The 22,647-nt window shown below is 45.0% G+C and overlaps 2 protein-coding genes across 2 annotated transcripts in view; both read right to left on the bottom strand.

Annotated features, from left to right (window-relative positions):
- The window catches only part of LOC140360017 (E3 ubiquitin/ISG15 ligase TRIM25-like), a 246,013-nt gene that overhangs the window by 64,007 nt on the left and 159,359 nt on the right, over positions 1-22,647 (bottom strand). The gene's annotated exons all lie outside the window — the stretch shown is intronic.
- LOC140359236 (mitochondrial chaperone BCS1-like) lies at positions 19,444-22,536 on the bottom strand. The gene is made up of 3 exons (XM_072444098.1): positions 22,364-22,536; positions 22,031-22,148; positions 19,444-19,728 (listed from the first exon to the last, which is right to left on the bottom strand). The coding sequence occupies exons 1-3, from the start codon at positions 22,494-22,496 to the stop codon at positions 19,476-19,478; spliced, it is 504 nt and encodes a 167-aa protein (XP_072300199.1). The 5' UTR covers positions 22,497-22,536; the 3' UTR covers positions 19,444-19,475.

The following is a 22,647-nucleotide window of genomic DNA, read 5'->3' as shown; positions in this document are numbered from 1 at the left end:
GGTTTAGTCCTGGTTTAGCTGCAGTTTATAGCTGGTTTAGTCCTGGTTTAGCTGCAGTTCAGAGCTGGTTTAGTCCTGGTTTAGCTGCAGTTTAGAGCTGGTTTAGTCCTGGTTTAGCTGCAGTTTAGAGCTGGTTTAGTCCTGGTTTAGCTGCAGTTCAGAACTGGTTTAGTCCTGGTTTAGCTGCAGTTTAGAGCTGGTTTAGTCCTGGTTTAGCTGCAGTTCAGAGCTGGTTTAGTCCTGGTTTAGCTGCAGTTCAGAGCTGGTTTAGTCCTGGTTTAGCTGCAGTTTAGAGCTGGTTTAGTCCTGGTTTAGCTGCAGTTTAGAGCTGGTTTAGTCCTGGTTTAGCTGCAGTTTAGAGCTGGTTTAGTCCTGGTTTAGCTGCAGTTCAGAACTGGTTTAGTCCTGGTTTAGCTGCAGTTTAGAGCTGGTTTAGTCCTGGTTTAGCTGCAGTTTAGAGCTGGTTTAGTCCTGGTTTAGCTGCAGTTTAGAGCTGGTTTAGTCCTGGTTTAGCTGCAGTTTAGAGCTGGTTTAGTCCTGGTTTAGCTGCAGTTCAGAACTGGTTTAGTCCTGGTTTAGCTGCAGTTAAGAGCTGGTTTAGTCCTGGTTTAGCTGCAGTTTAGAGCTGGTTTAGTCCTCGTTTAGCTGCAGTTCAGAGCTGGTTTAGTCCTGGTTTAGCTGCAGTTTAGAGCTGGTTTAGTCCTGGTTTAGCTGCAGTTTAGAGCTGGTTTAGTCCTGGTTTAGCTGCAGTTTAGAGCTGGTTTAGTCCTGGTTTAGCTGCAGTTCAGAGCTGGTTTAGTCCTGGTTTAGCTGCAGGTCACAGCTGGTTTGGTCCTGGTTTAGACCTTGTTTAGTCCTGGTTTAGCTGCAGTTCAGAGCTGGTTTTGTCCTGGTTTAGCCGGAGTTCAGAGCTGGTTTAGTCCTGGTTTAGACCTTGTTTAGTCCTGGTTTAGCTGCAGTTTAGAGCTGGTTTAGTCCTGGTTTAGCTGCAGTTTAGAGCTGGTTTAGTCCTGGTTTAGCTGCAGTTTAGAGCTGGTTTAGTCCTGGTTTAGCTGCAGTTCAGAACTGGTTTAGTCCTGGTTTAGCTGCAGTTTAGAGCTGGTTTAGTCCTGGTTTAGCTGCAGTTCAGAACTGGTTTAGTCCTGGTTTAGCTGCAGTTTAGAGCTGGTTTAGTCCTGGTTTAGCTGCAGTTCCGAACTGGTTTAGTCCTGGTTTAGCTGCAGTTTAGAGCTGGTTTAGTCCTGGTTTAGCTGCAGTTTAGAGCTGGTTTAGTCCTGGTTTAGCTGCAGTTCAGAACTGGTTTAGTCCTGGTTTAGCTGCAGTTTATAGCTGGTTTAGTCCTGGTTTAGCTGCAGTTCAGAGCTGGTTTAGTCCTGGTTTAGCTGCAGTTTAGAGCTGGTTTAGTCCTGGTTTAGCTGCAGTTTAGAGCTGGTTTAGTCCTGGTTTAGCTGCAGTTCAGAACTGGTTTAGTCCTGGTTTAGCTGCAGTTTAGAGCTGGTTTAGTCCTGGTTTAGCTGCAGTTCAGAGCTGGTTTAGTCCTGGTTTAGCTGCAGTTCAGAGCTGGTTTAGTCCTGGTTTAGCTGCAGTTTAGAGCTGGTTTAGTCCTGGTTTAGCTGCAGTTTAGAGCTGGTTTAGTCCTGGTTTAGCTGCAGTTTAGAGCTGGTTTAGTCCTGGTTTAGCTGCAGTTCAGAACTGGTTTAGTCCTGGTTTAGCTGCAGTTTAGAGCTGGTTTAGTCCTGGTTTAGCTGCAGTTTAGAGCTGGTTTAGTCCTGGTTTAGCTGCAGTTTAGAGCTGGTTTAGTCCTGGTTTAGCTGCAGTTTAGAGCTGGTTTAGTCCTGGTTTAGCTGCAGTTCAGAACTGGTTTAGTCCTGGTTTAGCTGCAGTTAAGAGCTGGTTTAGTCCTGGTTTAGCTGCAGTTTAGAGCTGGTTTAGTCCTCGTTTAGCTGCAGTTCAGAGCTGGTTTAGTCCTGGTTTAGCTGCAGTTTAGAGCTGGTTTAGTCCTGGTTTAGCTGCAGTTTAGAGCTGGTTTAGTCCTGGTTTAGCTGCAGTTTAGAGCTGGTTTAGTCCTGGTTTAGCTGCAGTTCAGAGCTGGTTTAGTCCTGGTTTAGCTGCAGGTCACAGCTGGTTTTGTCCTGGTTTAGCCGGAGTTCAGAGCTGGTTTAGTCCTGGTTTAGACCTTGTTTAGTCCTGGTTTAGCTGCAGTTTAGAGCTGGTTTAGTCCTGGTTTAGCTGCAGTTTAGAGCTGGTTTAGTCCTGGTTTAGCTGCAGTTTAGAGCTGGTTTAGTCCTGGTTTAGCTGCAGTTCAGAACTGGTTTAGTCCTGGTTTAGCTGCAGTTTAGAGCTGGTTTAGTCCTGGTTTAGCTGCAGTTTAGAGCTGGTTTAGTCCTGGTTTAGCTGCAGTTCAGAACTGGTTTAGTCCTGGTTTAGCTGCAGATTAGAGCTGGTTTAGTCCTGGTTTAGCTGCAGTTTAGAGCTGGTTTAGTCCTGGGTTAGCTGCAGTTTAGAGCTGGTTTAGTCCTGGTTTAGCTGCAGTTTAGAGCTGGTTTAGTCCTGATTTAGCTGCAGTTTAGAGCTGGTTTAGTCCTGGTTTAGCTGCAGTTTAGAGCTGGTTTAGTCCTGGTTTAGCTGCAGTTCAGAACTGGTTTAGTCCTGGTTTAGCTGCAGTTTAGAGCTGGTTTAGTCCTGGTTTAGCTGCAGTTTAGAGCTGGTTTAGTCCTGGTTTAGCTGCAGTTCAGAACTGGTTTAGTCCTGGTTTAGCTGCAGTTTAGAGCTGGTTTAGTCCTGGTTTAGCTGCAGTTTAGAGCTGGTTTAGTCCTGGTTTAGCTGCAGTTTAGAGCTGGTTTAGTCATGGTTTAGCTGCAGTTTAGAGCTGGTTTAGTCCTGGTTTAGCTGCAGTTTAGAGCTGGTTTAGTCCTGGTTTAGCTGCAGTTTAGAGCTGGTTTAGTCCTGGTTTAGCTGCAGTTCAGAACTGGTTTAGTCCTGGTTTAGCTGCAGTTTAGAGCTGGTTTAGTCCTGGTTTAGCTGCAGTTCAGAACTGGTTTAGTCCTGGTTTAGCTGCAGTTTAGAGCTGGTTTAGTCCTGGTTTAGCTGCAGTTTAGAGCTGGTTTAGTCCTGGTTTAGCTGCAGTTCAGAACTGGTTTAGTCCTGGTTTAGCTGCAGTTTAGAGCTGGTTTAGTCCTGGTTTAGCTGCAGTTTAGAGCTGGTTTAGTCCTGGTTTAGCTGCAGTTCAGAACTGGTTTAGTCCTGGTTTAGCTGCAGTTTAGAGCTGGTTTAGTCCTGGTTTAGCTGCAGTTTAGAGCTGGTTTAGTCCTGGTTTAGCTGCAGTTCAGAACTGGTTTAGTCCTGGTTTAGCTGCAGTTTAGAGCTGGTTTAGTCCTGGTTTAGCTGCAGTTTAGAGCTGGTTTAGTCCTGGTTTAGCTGCAGTTTAGAGCTGGTTTAGTCCTGGTTTAGCTGCAGTTTAGAGCTGGTTTAGTCCTGGTTTAGCTGCAGTTCAGAACTGGTTTAGTCCTGGTTTAGCTGCAGTTTAGAGCTGGTTTAGTCCTGGTTTAGCTGCAGTTTAGAGCTGGTTTAGTCCTCGTTTAGCTGCAGTTCAGAGCTGGTTTAGTCCTGGTTTAGCTGCAGTTTAGAGCTGGTTTAGTCCTGGTTTAGCTGCAGTTTAGAGCTGGTTTAGTCCTGGTTTAGCTGCAGTTCAGAGCTGGTTTAGTCCTGGTTTAGCTGCAGGTCACAGCTGGTTTGGTCCTGGTTTAGACCTTGTTTAGTCCTGGTTTAGCTGCAGTTCAGAGCTGGTTTTGTCCTGGTTTAGTCCTGGTTTAGCTGCAGTTCAGAACTGGTTTAGTCCTGGTTTAGCTGCAGTTTAGAGCTGGTTTAGTCCTGGTTTAGCTGCAGTTTAGAGCTGGTTTAGTCCTGGTTTAGCTGCAGTTTAGAGCTGGTTTAGTCCTGGTTTAGCTGCAGTTTAGAGCTGGTTTAGTCCTGGTTTAGCTGCAGTTCAGAACTGGTTTAGTCCTGGTTTAGCTGCAGTTTAGAGCTGGTTTAGTCCTGGTTTAGCTGCAGTTTAGAGCTGGTTTAGTCCTGGTTTAGCTGCAGTTCAGAACTGGTTTAGTCCTGGTTTAGCTGCAGTTTAGAGCTGGTTTAGTCCTGGTTTAGCTGCAGTTTAGAGCTGGTTTAGTCCTCGTTTAGCTGCAGTTCAGAGCTGGTTTAGTCCTGGTTTAGCTGCAGTTTAGAGCTGGTTTAGTCCTGGTTTAGCTGCAGTTTAGAGCTGGTTTAGTCCTGGTTTAGCTGCAGTTCAGAGCTGGTTTAGTCCTGGTTTAGCTGCAGGTCACAGCTGGTTTGGTCCTGGTTTAGACCTTGTTTAGTCCTGGTTTAGCTGCAGTTCAGAGCTGGTTTTGTCCTGGTTTAGTCCTGGTTTAGCTGCAGTTCAGAACTGGTTTAGTCCTGGTTTAGCTGCAGTTTAGAGCTGGTTTAGTCCTGGTTTAGCTGCAGTTTAGAGCTGGTTTAGTCCTGGTTTAGCTGCAGTTTAGAGCTGGTTTAGTCCTGGTTTAGCTGCAGTTTAGAGCTGGTTTAGTCCTGGTTTAGCTGCAGTTCAGAACTGGTTTAGTCCTGGTTTAGCTGCAGTTTAGAGCTGGTTTAGTCCTGGTTTAGCTGCAGTTTAGAGCTGGTTTAGTCCTCGTTTAGCTGCAGTTCAGAGCTGGTTTAGTCCTGGTTTAGCTGCAGTTCAGAACTGGTTTAGTCCTGGTTTAGCTGCAGTTTAGAGCTGGTTTAGTCCTGGTTTAGCTGCAGTTTAGAGCTGGTTTAGTCCTCGTTTAGCTGCAGTTCAGAGCTGGTTTAGTCCTGGTTTAGCTGCAGTTTAGAGCTGGTTTAGTCCTGGTTTAGCTGCAGTTTAGAGCTGGTTTAGTCCTGGTTTAGCTGCAGTTTAGAGCTGGTTTAGTCCTGGTTTAGCTGCAGTTCAGAGCTGGTTTAGTCCTGGTTTAGCTGCAGGTCACAGCTGGTTTGGTCCTGGTTTAGACCTTGTTTAGTCCTGGTTTAGCTGCAGTTCAGAGCTGGTTTTGTCCTGGTTTAGTCCTGGTTTAGCTGCAGTTCAGAACTGGTTTAGTCCTGGTTTAGCTGCAGTTTAGAGCTGGTTTAGTCCTGGTTTAGCTGCAGTTTAGAGCTGGTTTAGTCCTGGTTTAGCTGCAGTTTAGAGCTGGTTTAGTCCTGGTTTAGCTGCAGTTTAGAGCTGGTTTAGTCCTGGTTTAGCTGCAGTTCAGAACTGGTTTAGTCCTGGTTTAGCTGCAGTTTAGAGCTGGTTTAGTCCTGGTTTAGCTGCAGTTTAGAGCTGGTTTAGTCCTCGTTTAGCTGCAGTTCAGAGCTGGTTTAGTCCTGGTTTAGCTGCAGTTTAGAGCTGGTTTATTCCTGGTTTAGCTGCAGTTTAGAGCTGGTTTAGTCCTGGTTTAGCTGCAGTTTAGAGCTGGTTTAGTCCTGGTTTAGCTGCAGTTTAGAGCTGGTTTAGTCCTGGTTTAGCTGCAGTTTAGAGCTGGTTTAGTCCTGGTTTAGCTGCAGTTTAGAGCTGGTTTAGTCCTGGTTTAGCTGCAGTTTAGAGCTGGTTTAGTCCTGGTTTAGCTGCAGTTTAGAGCTGGTTTAGTCCTGGTTTAGCTGCAGTTTAGAGCTGGTTTAGTCCTGGTTTAGCTGCAGTTCAGAGCTGGTTTAGTCCTGGTTTAGACCTTGTTTAGTCCTAGTTTAGCTGCAGTTTAGTGCTGGTTTAGTCCTGGTTTAGCTGCAGTTTAGAGCTAGTTTAGTCCTGGTTTAGCTGCAGTTTAGAGCTAGTTTAGTCCTGGTTTAGCTGCAGTTCAGAGCTGGTTTAGTCCTGGTTTAGCTGGAGATCAAAGCTGGTTTAGTCCTGGTTTAGACCTTGTTTAGTCCTAGTTTAGCTGCAGTTTAGTGCTGGTTTAGTCCTGGTTTAGCTGCAGTTTAGAGCTAGTTTAGTCCTGGTTTAGCTGCAGTTCAGAGCTGGTTTAGTCCTGGTTTAGACCTTGTTTAGTCCTAGTTTAGCTGCAGTTTAGTGCTGGTTTAGTCCTGGTTTAGCTGCAGTTTAGAGCTGGTTTAGTCCTGGTTTAGCTGCAGTTCAGAGCTGGTTTAGTCCTGGTTTAGCTGCAGTTTAGAGCTGGTTTAGTCCTGGTTTAGCTGCAGTTTAGAGCTGGTTTAGTCCTGGTTTAGCTGCAGTTTAGAGCTGGTTTAGTCCTGGTTTAGCTGCAGTTTAGAGCTGGTTTAGTCCTGGTTTAGCTGCAGTTCAGAACTGGTTTAGTCCTGGTTTAGCTGCAGTTTAGAGCTGGTTTAGTCCTGGTTTAGCTGCAGTTCAGAACTGGTTTAGTCCTGGTTTAGCTGCAGTTTAGAGCTGGTTTAGTCCTGGTTTAGCTGCAGTTTAGAGCTGGTTTAGTCCTGGTTTAGCTGCAGTTTAGAGCTGGTTTAGTCCTGGTTTAGCTGCAGTTTAGAGCTGGTTTAGTCCTGGTTTAGCTGCAGTTCAGAGCTGGTTTAGTCCTGGTTTAGACCTTGTTTAGTCCTAGTTTAGCTGCAGTTTAGTGCTGGTTTAGTCCTGGTTTAGCTGCAGTTTAGTGCTGGTTTAGTCCTGGTTTAGCTGCAGTTTAGAGCTAGTTTAGTCCTGGTTTAGCTGCAGTTCAGAGCTGGTTTAGTCCTGGTTTAGACCTTGTTTAGTCCTAGTTTAGCTGCAGTTTAGTGCTGGTTTAGTCCTGGTTTAGCTGCAGTTTAGAGCTGGTTTAGTCCTGGTTTAGCTGCAGTTCAGAGCTGGTTTAGTCCTGGTTTAGCTGCAGTTTAGAGCTGGTTTAGTCCTGGTTTAGCTGCAGTTTAGAGCTGGTTTAGTCCTGGTTTAGCTGCAGTTTAGAGCTAGTTTAGTCCTGGTTTAGCTTCAGTTTTGAGCTGGTTTAGTCCTGGTTTAGCTGCAGTTTAGAGCTGGTTTAGTCCTGGTTTAGCTGCAGTTTAGAGCTGGTTTAGTCCTGGTTTAGCTGCAGTTCAGAACTGGTTTAGTCCTGGTTTAGCTGCAGTTTAGAGCTGGTTTAGTCCTGGTTTAGCTGCAGTTTAGAGCTGGTTTAGTCCTGGTTTAGCTGCAGTTTAGAGCTGGTTTAGTCCTGGGTTAGCTGCAGTTTAGAGCTGGTTTAGTCCTGGTTTAGCTGCAGTTTAGAGCTGGTTTAGTCCTGGTTTAGCTGCAGTTTAGAGCTGGTTTAGTCCTGGTTTAGCTGCAGTTCAGAACTGGTTTAGTCCTGGTTTAGCTGCAGTTTAGAGCTGGTTTAGTCCTGGTTTAGCTGCAGTTCAGAACTGGTTTAGTCCTGGTTTAGCTGCAGTTTAGAGCTGGTTTAGTCCTGGTTTAGCTGCAGTTTAGAGCTGGTTTAGTCCTGGTTTAGCTGCAGTTTAGAGCTGGTTTAGTCCTGGTTTAGCTGCAGTTTAGAGCTGGTTTAGTCATGGTTTAGCTGCAGTTTAGAGCTGGTTTAGTCCTGGTTTAGCTGCAGTTTAGAGCTGGTTTAGTCCTGGTTTAGCTGCAGTTTAGAGCTGGTTTAGTCCTGGTTTAGCTGCAGTTTAGAGCTGGTTTAGTCCTGGTTTAGCTGCAGTTTAGAGCTGGTTTAGTCCTGGGTTAGCTGCAGTTTAGAGCTGGTTTAGTCCTGGTTTAGCTGCAGTTTAGAGCTGGTTTAGTCCTGGTTTAGCTGCAGTTTAGAGCTGGTTTAGTCCTGGTTTAGCTGCAGTTTAGAACTGGTTTAGTCCTGGTTTAGCTGCAGTTTAGAGCTGGTTTAGTCCTGGTTTAGCTGCAGTTTAGAGCTGGTTTAGTCCTGGTTTAGCTGCAGTTCAGAGCTGGTTTAGTCCTGGTTTAGCTGCAGTTTAGAGCTGGTTTAGTCCTGGTTTAGCTGCAGTTCAGAGCTGGTTTAGTCCTGGTTTAGCTGCAGTTCAGAGCTGGTTTAGTCCTGGTTTAGCTGCAGTTTAGAGCTGGTTTAGTCCTGGTTTAGCTGCAGTTTATAGCTGGTTTAGTCCTGGTTTAGCTGCAGTTTAGAGCTGGTTTAGTCCTGGTTTAGCTGCAGTTCAGAGCTGGTTTAGTCCTGGTTTAGCTGCAGTTCAGAGCTGGTTTAGTCCTGGTTTAGCTGCAGTTTAGAGCTGGTTTAGTCCTGGTTTAGTCCTGGTTTAGCTGCAGTTCAGAGCTGGTTTTGTCCTGGTTTAGTCCTGGTTTAGCTGCAGTTCAGAGCTGGTTTAGTCCTGGTTTAGCTGCAGTTTAGAGCTTTGTTTAGTCCTGGTTTAGCTGCAGTTTAGAGCTGGTTTAGTCCTGGTTTAGCTGCAGTTTTGAGCTGGTTTAGTCCTGGTTTAGCTGCAGTTTAGAGCTGGTTTAGTCCTGGTTTAGCTGCAGTTTAGAGCTGGTTTAGTCCTGGTTTAGCTGCAGTTCAGAGCTGGTTTAGTCCTGGTTTAGACCTTGTTTAGTCCTAGTTTAGCTGCAGTTTAGTGCTGGTTTAGTCCTGGTTTAGCTGCAGTTTAGAGCTAGTTTAGTCCTGGTTTAGCTGCAGTTTAGAGCTAGTTTAGTCCTGGTTTAGATGCAGTTCAGAGCTGGTTTAGTCCTGGTTTAGCTGGAGATCAAAGCTGGTTTAGTCCTGGTTTAGACCTTGTTTAGTCCTGGTTTAGACCTTGTTTAGTCCTAGTTTAGCTGCAGTTTAGTGCTGGTTTAGTCCTGGTTTAGCTGCAGTTTAGAGCTAGTCTAGTCCTGGTTTAGCTGCAGTTCAGAGCTGGTTTAGTCCTGGTTTAGCTGCAGTTTAGAGCTGGTTTAGTCCTGGTTTAGCTGCAGTTTAGAGCTGGTTTAGTCCTGGTTTATCTGCAGTTTAGAGCTGGTTTAGTCCTGGTTTAGCTGCAGTTTAGAGCTAGTTTAGTCCTGGTTTAGCTGCAGTTTTGAGCTGGTTTAGTCCTGGTTTAGCTGCAGTTTAGAGCTGGTTTAGTCCTGGTTTAGCTGCAGTTTAGAGCTGGTTTAGTCCTGGTTTAGCTGCAGTTCAGAACTGGTTTAGTCCTGGTTTAGCTGCAGTTTAGAGCTGGTTTAGTCCTGGTTTAGCTGCAGTTTAGAGCTGGTTTAGTCCTGGTTTAGCTGCAGTTTAGAGCTGGTTTAGTCCTGGTTTAGCTGCAGTTTAGAGCTGGTTTAGTCCTGGGTTAGCTGCAGTTCAGAGCTGGTTTAGTCCTGGTTTAGCTGCAGTTCAGAACTGGTTTAGTCCTGGTTTAGCTGCAGTTTAGAGCTGGTTTAGTCCTGGTTTAGCTGCAGTTTAGAGCTGGTTTAGTCCTGGTTTAGCTGCAGTTCAGAACTGGTTTAGTCCTGGTTTAGCTGCAGTTTAGAGCTGGTTTAGTCCTGGTTTAGCTGCAGTTTAGAGCTGGTTTAGTCCTGGTTTAGCTGCAGTTTAGAGCTGGTTTAGTCATGGTTTAGCTGCAGTTTAGAGCTGGTTTAGTCCTGGTTTAGCTGCAGTTTAGAGCTGGTTTAGTCCTGGTTTAGCTGCAGTTTAGAGCTGGTTTAGTCCTGGTTTAGCTGCAGTTTAGAGCTGGTTTAGTCCTGGTTTAGCTGCAGTTCAGAACTGGTTTAGTCCTGGTTTAGCTGCAGTTTATAGCTGGTTTAGTCCTGGTTTAGCTGCAGTTCAGAGCTGGTTTAGTCCTGGTTTAGCTGCAGTTTAGAGCTGGTTTAGTCCTGGTTTAGCTGCAGTTTAGAGCTGGTTTAGTCCTGGTTTAGCTGCAGTTCAGAACTGGTTTAGTCCTGGTTTAGCTGCAGTTTAGAGCTGGTTTAGTCCTGGTTTAGCTGCAGTTCAGAGCTGGTTTAGTCCTGGTTTAGCTGCAGTTCAGAGCTGGTTTAGTCCTGGTTTAGCTGCAGTTTAGAGCTGGTTTAGTCCTGGTTTAGCTGCAGTTTAGAGCTGGTTTAGTCCTGGTTTAGCTGCAGTTTAGAGCTGGTTTAGTCCTGGTTTAGCTGCAGTTCAGAACTGGTTTAGTCCTGGTTTAGCTGCAGTTTAGAGCTGGTTTAGTCCTGGTTTAGCTGCAGTTTAGAGCTGGTTTAGTCCTGGTTTAGCTGCAGTTTAGAGCTGGTTTAGTCCTGGTTTAGCTGCAGTTTAGAGCTGGTTTAGTCCTGGTTTAGCTGCAGTTCAGAACTGGTTTAGTCCTGGTTTAGCTGCAGTTAAGAGCTGGTTTAGTCCTGGTTTAGCTGCAGTTTAGAGCTGGTTTAGTCCTCGTTTAGCTGCAGTTCAGAGCTGGTTTAGTCCTGGTTTAGCTGCAGTTTAGAGCTGGTTTAGTCCTGGTTTAGCTGCAGTTTAGAGCTGGTTTAGTCCTGGTTTAGCTGCAGTTTAGAGCTGGTTTAGTCCTGGTTTAGCTGCAGTTCAGAGCTGGTTTAGTCCTGGTTTAGCTGCAGGTCACAGCTGGTTTGGTCCTGGTTTAGACCTTGTTTAGTCCTGGTTTAGCTGCAGTTCAGAGCTGGTTTTGTCCTGGTTTAGCCGGAGTTCAGAGCTGGTTTAGTCCTGGTTTAGACCTTGTTTAGTCCTGGTTTAGCTGCAGTTTAGAGCTGGTTTAGTCCTGGTTTAGCTGCAGTTTAGAGCTGGTTTAGTCCTGGTTTAGCTGCAGTTTAGAGCTGGTTTAGTCCTGGTTTAGCTGCAGTTCAGAACTGGTTTAGTCCTGGTTTAGCTGCAGTTTAGAGCTGGTTTAGTCCTGGTTTAGCTGCAGTTCAGAACTGGTTTAGTCCTGGTTTAGCTGCAGTTTAGAGCTGGTTTAGTCCTGGTTTAGCTGCAGTTCCGAACTGGTTTAGTCCTGGTTTAGCTGCAGTTTAGAGCTGGTTTAGTCCTGGTTTAGCTGCAGTTTAGAGCTGGTTTAGTCCTGGTTTAGCTGCAGTTCAGAACTGGTTTAGTCCTGGTTTAGCTGCAGTTTATAGCTGGTTTAGTCCTGGTTTAGCTGCAGTTCAGAGCTGGTTTAGTCCTGGTTTAGCTGCAGTTTAGAGCTGGTTTAGTCCTGGTTTAGCTGCAGTTTAGAGCTGGTTTAGTCCTGGTTTAGCTGCAGTTCAGAACTGGTTTAGTCCTGGTTTAGCTGCAGTTTAGAGCTGGTTTAGTCCTGGTTTAGCTGCAGTTCAGAGCTGGTTTAGTCCTGGTTTAGCTGCAGTTCAGAGCTGGTTTAGTCCTGGTTTAGCTGCAGTTTAGAGCTGGTTTAGTCCTGGTTTAGCTGCAGTTTAGAGCTGGTTTAGTCCTGGTTTAGCTGCAGTTTAGAGCTGGTTTAGTCCTGGTTTAGCTGCAGTTCAGAACTGGTTTAGTCCTGGTTTAGCTGCAGTTTAGAGCTGGTTTAGTCCTGGTTTAGCTGCAGTTTAGAGCTGGTTTAGTCCTGGTTTAGCTGCAGTTTAGAGCTGGTTTAGTCCTGGTTTAGCTGCAGTTTAGAGCTGGTTTAGTCCTGGTTTAGCTGCAGTTCAGAACTGGTTTAGTCCTGGTTTAGCTGCAGTTAAGAGCTGGTTTAGTCCTGGTTTAGCTGCAGTTTAGAGCTGGTTTAGTCCTCGTTTAGCTGCAGTTCAGAGCTGGTTTAGTCCTGGTTTAGCTGCAGTTTAGAGCTGGTTTAGTCCTGGTTTAGCTGCAGTTTAGAGCTGGTTTAGTCCTGGTTTAGCTGCAGTTTAGAGCTGGTTTAGTCCTGGTTTAGCTGCAGTTCAGAGCTGGTTTAGTCCTGGTTTAGCTGCAGGTCACAGCTGGTTTGGTCCTGGTTTAGACCTTGTTTAGTCCTGGTTTAGCTGCAGTTCAGAGCTGGTTTTGTCCTGGTTTAGCCGGAGTTCAGAGCTGGTTTAGTCCTGGTTTAGACCTTGTTTAGTCCTGGTTTAGCTGCAGTTTAGAGCTGGTTTAGTCCTGGTTTAGCTGCAGTTTAGAGCTGGTTTAGTCCTGGTTTAGCTGCAGTTTAGAGCTGGTTTAGTCCTGGTTTAGCTGCAGTTCAGAACTGGTTTAGTCCTGGTTTAGCTGCAGTTTAGAGCTGGTTTAGTCCTGGTTTAGCTGCAGTTTAGAGCTGGTTTAGTCCTGGTTTAGCTGCAGTTCAGAACTGGTTTAGTCCTGGTTTAGCTGCAGATTAGAGCTGGTTTAGTCCTGGTTTAGCTGCAGTTTAGAGCTGGTTTAGTCCTGGGTTAGCTGCAGTTTAGAGCTGGTTTAGTCCTGGTTTAGCTGCAGTTTAGAGCTGGTTTAGTCCTGATTTAGCTGCAGTTTAGAGCTGGTTTAGTCCTGGTTTAGCTGCAGTTTAGAGCTGGTTTAGTCCTGGTTTAGCTGCAGTTCAGAACTGGTTTAGTCCTGGTTTAGCTGCAGTTTAGAGCTGGTTTAGTCCTGGTTTAGCTGCAGTTTAGAGCTGGTTTAGTCCTGGTTTAGCTGCAGTTCAGAACTGGTTTAGTCCTGGTTTAGCTGCAGTTTAGAGCTGGTTTAGTCCTGGTTTAGCTGCAGTTTAGAGCTGGTTTAGTCCTGGTTTAGCTGCAGTTTAGAGCTGGTTTAGTCATGGTTTAGCTGCAGTTTAGAGCTGGTTTAGTCCTGGTTTAGCTGCAGTTTAGAGCTGGTTTAGTCCTGGTTTAGCTGCAGTTTAGAGCTGGTTTAGTCCTGGTTTAGCTGCAGTTCAGAACTGGTTTAGTCCTGGTTTAGCTGCAGTTTAGAGCTGGTTTAGTCCTGGTTTAGCTGCAGTTCAGAACTGGTTTAGTCCTGGTTTAGCTGCAGTTTAGAGCTGGTTTAGTCCTGGTTTAGCTGCAGTTTAGAGCTGGTTTAGTCCTGGTTTAGCTGCAGTTCAGAACTGGTTTAGTCCTGGTTTAGCTGCAGTTTAGAGCTGGTTTAGTCCTGGTTTAGCTGCAGTTTAGAGCTGGTTTAGTCCTGGTTTAGCTGCAGTTCAGAACTGGTTTAGTCCTGGTTTAGCTGCAGTTTAGAGCTGGTTTAGTCCTGGTTTAGCTGCAGTTTAGAGCTGGTTTAGTCCTGGTTTAGCTGCAGTTCAGAACTGGTTTAGTCCTGGTTTAGCTGCAGTTTAGAGCTGGTTTAGTCCTGGTTTAGCTGCAGTTTAGAGCTGGTTTAGTCCTGGTTTAGCTGCAGTTTAGAGCTGGTTTAGTCCTGGTTTAGCTGCAGTTTAGAGCTGGTTTAGTCCTGGTTTAGCTGCAGTTCAGAACTGGTTTAGTCCTGGTTTAGCTGCAGTTTAGAGCTGGTTTAGTCCTGGTTTAGCTGCAGTTTAGAGCTGGTTTAGTCCTCGTTTAGCTGCAGTTCAGAGCTGGTTTAGTCCTGGTTTAGCTGCAGTTTAGAGCTGGTTTAGTCCTGGTTTAGCTGCAGTTTAGAGCTGGTTTAGTCCTGGTTTAGCTGCAGTTCAGAGCTGGTTTAGTCCTGGTTTAGCTGCAGGTCACAGCTGGTTTGGTCCTGGTTTAGACCTTGTTTAGTCCTGGTTTAGCTGCAGTTCAGAGCTGGTTTTGTCCTGGTTTAGTCCTGGTTTAGCTGCAGTTCAGAACTGGTTTAGTCCTGGTTTAGCTGCAGTTTAGAGCTGGTTTAGTCCTGGTTTAGCTGCAGTTTAGAGCTGGTTTAGTCCTGGTTTAGCTGCAGTTTAGAGCTGGTTTAGTCCTGGTTTAGCTGCAGTTTAGAGCTGGTTTAGTCCTGGTTTAGCTGCAGTTCAGAACTGGTTTAGTCCTGGTTTAGCTGCAGTTTAGAGCTGGTTTAGTCCTGGTTTAGCTGCAGTTTAGAGCTGGTTTAGTCCTGGTTTAGCTGCAGTTCAGAACTGGTTTAGTCCTGGTTTAGCTGCAGTTTAGAGCTGGTTTAGTCCTGGTTTAGCTGCAGTTTAGAGCTGGTTTAGTCCTCGTTTAGCTGCAGTTCAGAGCTGGTTTAGTCCTGGTTTAGCTGCAGTTTAGAGCTGGTTTAGTCCTGGTTTAGCTGCAGTTTAGAGCTGGTTTAGTCCTGGTTTAGCTGCAGTTCAGAGCTGGTTTAGTCCTGGTTTAGCTGCAGGTCACAGCTGGTTTGGTCCTGGTTTAGACCTTGTTTAGTCCTGGTTTAGCTGCAGTTCAGAGCTGGTTTTGTCCTGGTTTAGTCCTGGTTTAGCTGCAGTTCAGAACTGGTTTAGTCCTGGTTTAGCTGCAGTTTAGAGCTGGTTTAGTCCTGGTTTAGCTGCAGTTTAGAGCTGGTTTAGTCCTGGTTTAGCTGCAGTTTAGAGCTGGTTTAGTCCTGGTTTAGCTGCAGTTTAGAGCTGGTTTAGTCCTGGTTTAGCTGCAGTTCAGAACTGGTTTAGTCCTGGTTTAGCTGCAGTTTAGAGCTGGTTTAGTCCTGGTTTAGCTGCAGTTTAGAGCTGGTTTAGTCCTCGTTTAGCTGCAGTTCAGAGCTGGTTTAGTCCTGGTTTAGCTGCAGTTTAGAGCTGGTTTATTCCTGGTTTAGCTGCAGTTTAGAGCTGGTTTAGTCCTGGTTTAGCTGCAGTTTAGAGCTGGTTTAGTCCTGGTTTAGCTGCAGTTTAGAGCTGGTTTAGTCCTGGTTTAGCTGCAGTTTAGAGCTGGTTTAGTCCTGGTTTAGCTGCAGTTTAGAGCTGGTTTAGTCCTGGTTTAGCTGCAGTTTAGAGCTGGTTTAGTCCTGGTTTAGCTGCAGTTTAGAGCTGGTTTAGTCCTGGTTTAGCTGCAGTTTAGAGCTGGTTTAGTCCTGGTTTAGCTGCAGTTCAGAGCTGGTTTAGTCCTGGTTTAGACCTTGTTTAGTCCTAGTTTAGCTGCAGTTTAGTGCTGGTTTAGTCCTGGTTTAGCTGCAGTTTAGAGCTAGTTTAGTCCTGGTTTAGCTGCAGTTTAGAGCTAGTTTAGTCCTGGTTTAGCTGCAGTTCAGAGCTGGTTTAGTCCTGGTTTAGCTGGAGATCAAAGCTGGTTTAGTCCTGGTTTAGACCTTGTTTAGTCCTAGTTTAGCTGCAGTTTAGTGCTGGTTTAGTCCTGGTTTAGCTGCAGTTTAGAGCTAGTTTAGTCCTGGTTTAGCTGCAGTTCAGAGCTGGTTTAGTCCTGGTTTAGACCTTGTTTAGTCCTAGTTTAGCTGCAGTTTAGTGCTGGTTTAGTCCTGGTTTAGCTGCAGTTTAGAGCTGGTTTAGTCCTGGTTTAGCTGCAGTTCAGAGCTGGTTTAGTCCTGGTTTAGCTGCAGTTTAGAGCTGGTTTAGTCCTGGTTTAGCTGCAGTTTAGAGCTGGTTTAGTCCTGGTTTAGCTGCAGTTTAGAGCTGGTTTAGTCCTGGTTTAGCTGCAGTTTAGAGCTGGTTTAGTCCTGGTTTAGCTGCAGTTCAGAACTGGTTTAGTCCTGGTTTAGCTGCAGTTTAGAGCTGGTTTAGTCCTGGTTTAGCTGCAGTTCAGAACTGGTTTAGTCCTGGTTTAGCTGCAGTTTAGAGCTGGTTTAGTCCTGGTTTAGCTGCAGTTTAGAGCTGGTTTAGTCCTGGTTTAGCTGCAGTTTAGAGCTGGTTTAGTCCTGGTTTAGCTGCAGTTTAGAGCTGGTTTAGTCCTGGTTTAGCTGCAGTTCAGAGCTGGTTTAGTCCTGGTTTAGACCTTGTTTAGTCCTAGTTTAGCTGCAGTTTAGTGCTGGTTTAGTCCTGGTTTAGCTGCAGTTTAGTGCTGGTTTAGTCCTGGTTTAGCTGCAGTTTAGAGCTAGTTTAGTCCTGGTTTAGCTGCAGTTCAGAGCTGGTTTAGTCCTGGTTTAGACCTTGTTTAGTCCTAGTTTAGCTGCAGTTTAGTGCTGGTTTAGTCCTGGTTTAGCTGCAGTTTAGAGCTGGTTTAGTCCTGGTTTAGCTGCAGTTCAGAGCTGGTTTAGTCCTGGTTTAGCTGCAGTTTAGAGCTGGTTTAGTCCTGGTTTAGCTGCAGTTTAGAGCTGGTTTAGTCCTGGTTTAGCTGCAGTTTAGAGCTAGTTTAGCTTCAGTTTTGAGCTGGTTTAGTCCTGGTTTAGCTGCAGTTTAGAGCTGGTTTAGTCCTGGTTTAGCTGCAGTTTAGAGCTGGTTTAGTCCTGGTTTAGCTGCAGTTCAGAACTGGTTTAGTCCTGGTTTAGCTGCAGTTTAGAGCTGGTTTAGTCCTGGTTTAGCTGCAGTTTAGAGCTGGTTTAGTCCTGGTTTAGCTGCAGTTTAGAGCTGGTTTAGTCCTGGGTTAGCTGCAGTTTAGAGCTGGTTTAGTCCTGGTTTAGCTGCAGTTTAGAGCTGGTTTAGTCCTGGTTTAGCTGCAGTTTAGAGCTGGTTTAGTCCTGGTTTAGCTGCAGTTCAGAACTGGTTTAGTCCTGGTTTAGCTGCAGTTTAGAGCTGGTTTAGTCCTGGTTTAGCTGCAGTTCAGAACTGGTTTAGTCCTGGTTTAGCTGCAGTTCAGAACTGGTTTAGTCCTGGTTTAGCTGCAGTTTAGAGCTGGTTTAGTCCTGGTTTAGCTGCAGTTTAGAGCTGGTTTAGTCCTGGTTTAGCTGCAGTTTAGAGCTGGTTTAGTCCTGGTTTAGCTGCAGTTTAGAGCTGGTTTAGTCCTGGTTTAGCTGCAGTTTAGAGCTGGTTTAGTCCTGGTTTAGCTGCAGTTCTCTTTGTAATACACCGTTTGTCTTTTAGGTTTTCTGTACAAATATTTGTACTTGTCATGTCGGTTCAAACTGCATTTGAGTAAAAAGAGCGTTGGTATCGGTATCAGTATCGGATCGATATTGCGATATTTGCCATAGTATTGTTTCCAAACACGACGCGATTAGAGCTTCATTCTTTAATAAGAGGATTCTGTTTTAGTTTTTACATTATAACTCAAAAAGAAGAAGAAACAGGCAAAGATCCAAGTTTGTTTGTAAAGATCTAAACTAGACTTGGTCTTTTTTGTTTTTTTCCCGTTGTGTTCTCTTTGCACTGAAGCCTTTTACTCGCTTCATGTGGTTCCTTTAAGCAGCTGATCCACCCAAACATAATCATAGAATAATATTGGCCTAAGCTGGAGATTTCAGGCCCAAAATGCTTTAAAAAGAATCTAAAAAGTGTAAATATTGCTCTATTTCTTCTGAGTTTATAAAGTTACGTTTTTAGAAATAGACTAAACATATTTATTTAAACACTAATAACTCAGTTTAGCATTTTTAAACATATATTAGCTACTTAATAAGTTCTGTAATAATGTTTTCCAAATGTAAACGCTAAACACTCTTTCCACACAAACCTTTTATTAAAGGATTACCGGCCGCGCAGTCTTCAGTGTTCTCTCTCTGCTCTCTCTCTGCTCTCTCTCTGCTCTCTCTCTGCTCTCTCTCTGTTCTCTCTCTGCTCTCTCTGTTCTCTCTCTGTTCTCTCTCTGTTCTCTCTCTGCTCTCTCTCTGCGCTCTCTCTGCTCTCTCTCTGTTCTCTCTCTGCTCTCTCTCTGTTCTCTCTCTGCTCTCTCTCTGTTCTCTCTCTGTTCTCTCTCTGCGCTCTCTCTGCTCTCTCTCTGCTCTCTCTCTGCTCTCTCTCTGCTCTCTCTCTGTTCTCTCTCTGTTCTCTCTCTGCTCTCTCTCTGTTCTCTCTCTGCTCTCTCTCTGCGCTCTCTCTGCTCTCTCTCTGCTCTCTCTCTGCTCTCTCTCTGTTCTCTCTCTGCTCTCTCTCTGCTCTCTCTCTGCTCTCTCTCTGTTCTCTCTCTGTTCTCTCTCTGTTCTCTCTCTGCTCTCTCTGTTCTCTCTCTGTTCTCTCTCTGTTCTCTCTCTGTTCTCTCTCTGTTCTCTCTCTGTTCTCTCTCTGTTCTCTCTCTGTCCTCTCTCTGTTCTCTCTCTGTCCTCTCTCTGTCCTCTCTCTGTTCTCTCTCTGCGCTCTCTCTGCTCTCTCTCTGTTCTCTCTCTGCTCTCTCTCTGCGCTCTCTCTGCTCTCTCTCTGCTCTCTCTCTGCTCTCTCTCTGCTCTCTCTCTGCTCTCTCTCTGTTCTCTCTCTGCTCTCTCTCTGTTCTCTCTCTGTTCTCTCTCTGTTCTCTCTCTGTTCTCTCTCTGTTCTCTCTCTGTTCTCTCTCTGTTCTCTCTCTGCTCTCTCTCTGCTCTCTCTCTGCTCTCTCTCTGTCCTCTCTCTGTTCTCTCTCTGCTCTCTCTCTGTTCTCTCTCTGTTCTCTCTCTGTTCTCTCTCTGTTCTCTCTCTGCTCTCTGTGCTCTCTCTGTGTGTTTAATGTACCTTCATTATTTCCTAAGGTACATTCACCACAAACACACTATTACATGGTGTATAGACCTTTTCAACATCAAGACATTTGAATATTGTTTACACTAAAGTCAATGGAAATGATAAATAAACATAAAGACAGCGCTGCATCATAAAACCATTTTATTCACTATTTTCAGGACCAGAGTCAGATACTTCAGAGCTGAGCAGAGTTTAGTCAATATCTTTATTTGCTCCACGAGCGGCGTCTTGTTTTGGGCCTTGTCCAGGTCACTAGAGCGTCATCTCTGATTCGCTGCTGTGCCACAAAAAAGTTCAGCTTTTCCAACTTTTCTGTTCTGGCCGCACCGGTTTTAGGGCTGGTTTATCATACTTCCCAACTCTCCCGATTTGGGGCCTGTCTGCAATCTCCCGATTTGAAGATATTTAAATCCAAAAATCAAAAATCGACCTTTTCTACGCCTTTATCCTTTATTTTGGTAGCGAAGGCGAGCGGGGGGAACATGGGCGCCGCCATGTTTGTTGTGATTACGCTGCTGAGCGTTTCCGTCCCAGAATGCAAAGCAGGTCGAAGTTATTATTAAATCTACACCATGATGTTGAACGACATGAGCGTTAGTAAAGATAGTGGCGCCGACCAAGACCAACAAACTGTTAAAAAATAAATAGCGGTTTTACATGATTTGTCTACTACAGAAACAAACTGTCGCGCGCCAAGTGTCGTAAGTGGGACGGATATGCGTCCTGTTAGCCATTTCACTGTTATCGTTCATCCTATTAGCCATTTCACTGTTATCGTTCATCCTGTTAGCCATTTCACTGTTATCGTTCATCCTGTTAGCCATTTCACTGTTATCGTTCATCCTGTTAGCCATTTCACTGTTATCGTTCATCCTGTTAGCCATTTCACTGTTATCGTTCATCCTGTTAGCCATTTCACTGTTATCGTTCATCCTGTTAGCCATTTCACTGTTATCGTTCATCCTGTTAGCCATTTCACTGTTATCGTTCATCCTGTTAGCCATTTCACTGTTATCGTTCATCCTGTTAGCCATTTCACTGTTATCGTTCATCCTGTTAGCCATTTCACTGTTATGGTTCATCCTGTTAGCCATTTCACTGTTATCGTTCATCCTGTTAGCCATTTCACTGTTATGGTTCATCCTGTTAGCCATTTCACTGTTATCGTTCATCCTGTTAGCCATTTCACTGTTATCGTTGGTTTATTTCTGTTCATTTCTCTTTATGCTGATAACATTTGAAATCTCCTGCTTTTTGATGCGTTCTCTCCCCGTGCGGTGGTAAATAAGTTGGGAAGTATGGTTTATTTCCCCCATGTCAAAACGGATGGGTTTTGATCTATGATGTCAGGGACGGCGAGGACACCTTCCCTGAACGTACGGGGCCGTGTGATCCGTTCACTCCCGGATGCGCTTCACATTGTCCATCGCCCCCTGCGGGTCAGTTTTGTGTAGCAGAAAGTGTCCCTGCACTTGCGCCGCGCTGACCTCCGGGTGGACGCTCAGGGCGGCGGCAGCGAACCCGTCCCGGTCGGATTGCGGCGTCTCCGGGTAAAAGCGTCCGAACATCTGGGCCAGCTGCCAGTGCGAGCAGTGTCCGATGTACTGCTTCAGGTCCACACGACCGGGCCGGACCAGGGCGGGGTCCAACCTGCGGCGAGAGGCACGACGTCAGGGCTGCAGCGCTTCACTCACATTGTACATCGTTCTTCTTTTTTTATACTTTTGTACCAAATAAAAGGTTGAAATATTCTGAGCGAAGGACTCGAGATACAAAAGGTTTACGATTAAAGTACGTTATTGATGAAAAACGGAAATTGTTCATAATTTTTGGTTTGAAACGCGATGACTGAAGGTTCCGTGTGAATCTTGCATAACTTTACGGAACGCCATAACTTTACGGAACGTCATAACTTTACGAAACACCATAATTTTACGGAACACCATAACTTTACGGAACGCCATAACTTTACGGAACGTCATAACTTTACAGAACGTCATAACTTTACAGAACGTCATAACTTTACAGAACGTCATAACTTTACAGAACGCCATAACTTTACGGAACGCCATAACTTTACAGAACGTCATAACTTTACAGAACGCCATAACTTTACGGAACGCCATAACTTTACGGAACGCCATAACTTTACGGAACGCCATAACTTTACGGAACGCCAAAACTTTACAGAACGCCATAACTTTACAGAACGCCATAACTTTACAGAACGCCATAACTTTACAGAACGCCATAACTTTACGAAACGCCATAACTTTACAGAACGCCATAACTTTACAGAACGCCATAACTTTACGAAACGCCATAACTTTACGGAACGTCATAACTTTACGGAACGTCATAACTTTACAGAACGTCATAACTTTACAGAACGTCATAACTTTACAGAACGTCATAACTTTACAGAACGTCATAACTTTACGGAACGCCATAACTTTACGGAACGCCATAACTTTACGGAACGCCATAACTTTACGAAACGCCATAACTTTACGGAACGTCATAACTTTACGGAACGTCATAACTTTACAGAACGTCATAACTTTACAGAACGTCATAACTTTACAGAACGCCATAACTTTACGGAACGCCATAACTTTACGGAACGCCATAACTTTACGGAACGCCAAAACTTTACAGAACGCCAAAACTTTACAGAACGCCATAACTTTACAGAACGCCATAACTTTACAGAACGCCATAACTTTACGAAACGCCATAACTTTACAGAACGCCATAACTTTACAGAACGCCATAACTTTACAGAACGTCATAACTTTACGAAACGCCATAACTTTACAGAACGTCATAACTTTACGAAACTCCATAACTTTACAGAACGTCATAACTTTACGGAACGCCATAACTTTACGGAAAGTCATAACTTTACGGAATCCCATAACTTTACAGAACGCCATAACTTTACGGAATGCCTCGCTTAAGATAATACCGTATTTTCCAGAGTATAAGTCGCACCAGCAAAAAAAAGCATAATAAAGAAGAAAAAAACATATTAGTCGCACTCGAGTATAAGTATATAAGTATGAATATAAGTACAAGTCGCACCCCGGCCAAAGCTTTGAAAAGAGTAATACGGTAATAGATTAAGCCATTTGAGGAGCTGGGACATAACGACAGGGAAATCTCACGTACATATACTGTCACGATGTTAGACGATGAATACTGCGATATTACTGTTATATTATGTTACATTATGGAGCAAAGGATCATGGTCTTTGTCTTAATATCCGATATATTGGGAGACAAAACGTCATCATATTTTGGTTATTGTTATCCCTAAACTGTGTGCGGAGTTTGCATGTTCTCCTCGTGTCTGTGCAAGTGTCCCCTCCCACTAAACCCACGTACAATAGGCTCCTCCCCTCAGTGGGACGTCAGGTGGGAAAAGGGAAGCTACAGCGACACATCACTTCCTGTTAAAGTTCATGTAATAATGCAAATAAATAAACTAATTCACTTCCAGAAGGCAATATTAACATTTTATAGCTGGATGTTTTTGGGATTATCTGAATATAAAGACAATATTTTTAAAAAAAAAGCATCAGCAAAGTTCTAAAATGTGTCTCAAATTCAATGAAATGATTCACAAACGTGTAGAAATGTCACTTTGTTTACTACTGTTTCGAGATTAGACATTTCTGTCATTTTAATGGTGTTAATTATTGACAATCTTTCACTTTTTAAGGTCGATACTAACGCACGGGTGCCATGGTGATTGGGTCACGGGCGGTCACACGGTTTGTAACGTTTGATTGGGTCATACGGGCGGGCGGGCGATTCTCTTTTCTCCAGTATTCTCCACGTGTGCCATCCATCTTACACCTTTTCTCATGCACTTTACTTGTTCCGGGAGAATCTGCTCGAACCGTTTATTTAATCGAGATTTCAGTCAAAGTTGGACGATCAAAAGTACCGCTCGATGTAGTTGGTGGTCATGAAGACGATCCGAGCCTCGGACGAAGCCACGCCGTCCAGAGAGTTGAGCAGACCGCTGAAGGTGAGACGGCCCATGCCCTGGAACGCCGAGGGATCTGAGGACAGGATGCACAAGTTTAGTCCCGGGTTTAGTCCCAGTTTTAGTCCTGGTCCGGCCCTTGTTTAGTCTAGACTCGGCTCAATTTTAGTCCAGTTTTAGTCCGGACTCGGCCCGGTTTTAGTCCGGACTCGGCCCGGTTTTAGTCCGGACTCGGCCCGGTTTTAGTCCGGACTCGGCCTGGTTTTAGCCCAGTTTCGGACTCGTACTCACTCTCTGTGGGCAGTAGCTCTCGGTTCACAAAGGCTGCGTCCACGTCCTCCAGGAGGATGATGCTCTGCTGAGGAGCCACACTCAGTAAATGATTGAGTCGATCGTCTGAGAGCGTCCTGTCACTCAAACTCATCAGACAAATGCTGTATCCCAGATCGCCGGCCAGAGCCGTGCTGCCAAAAGAAAACAAAACAGTTTCTATTTCATATGAGGACAATGCACGTCTTTAAGAAACATAAAGTCTCCTGGATGTAGGAAATCAAAAATAAACAACATTTTGCATA

The sequence above is a fragment of the Eucyclogobius newberryi genome, unplaced genomic scaffold (assembly GCF_026437365.1).
Source record: "Eucyclogobius newberryi isolate DKJ021-1_F unplaced genomic scaffold, fEucNew1.0.hap1 SCAF_14, whole genome shotgun sequence".
In the NCBI taxonomy this organism is placed as follows: Eukaryota; Metazoa; Chordata; class Actinopteri; order Gobiiformes; family Gobiidae; genus Eucyclogobius; species Eucyclogobius newberryi.
This window is presented reverse-complemented; position numbering and strand designations above follow the sequence as displayed.

Bases quoted from the DNA above. Each gene is read 5' to 3' on its own strand.
- LOC140359236 (XM_072444098.1), bottom strand. From the start codon at position 22,496: ATGAGTTTGAGTGACAGGACGCTCTCAGACGATCGACTCAATCATTTA. The intron at 22,149-22,363 runs GTGAGTACGAGT...TCCTGTCCTCAG, and splicing joins AGAGCTACTGCCCACAGAGA to ATCCCTCGGCGTTCCAGGGC. The intron at 19,729-22,030 runs GTACTTTTGATC...CTCTCGCCGCAG, and splicing joins ACCACCAACTACATCGAGCG to GTTGGACCCCGCCCTGGTCC.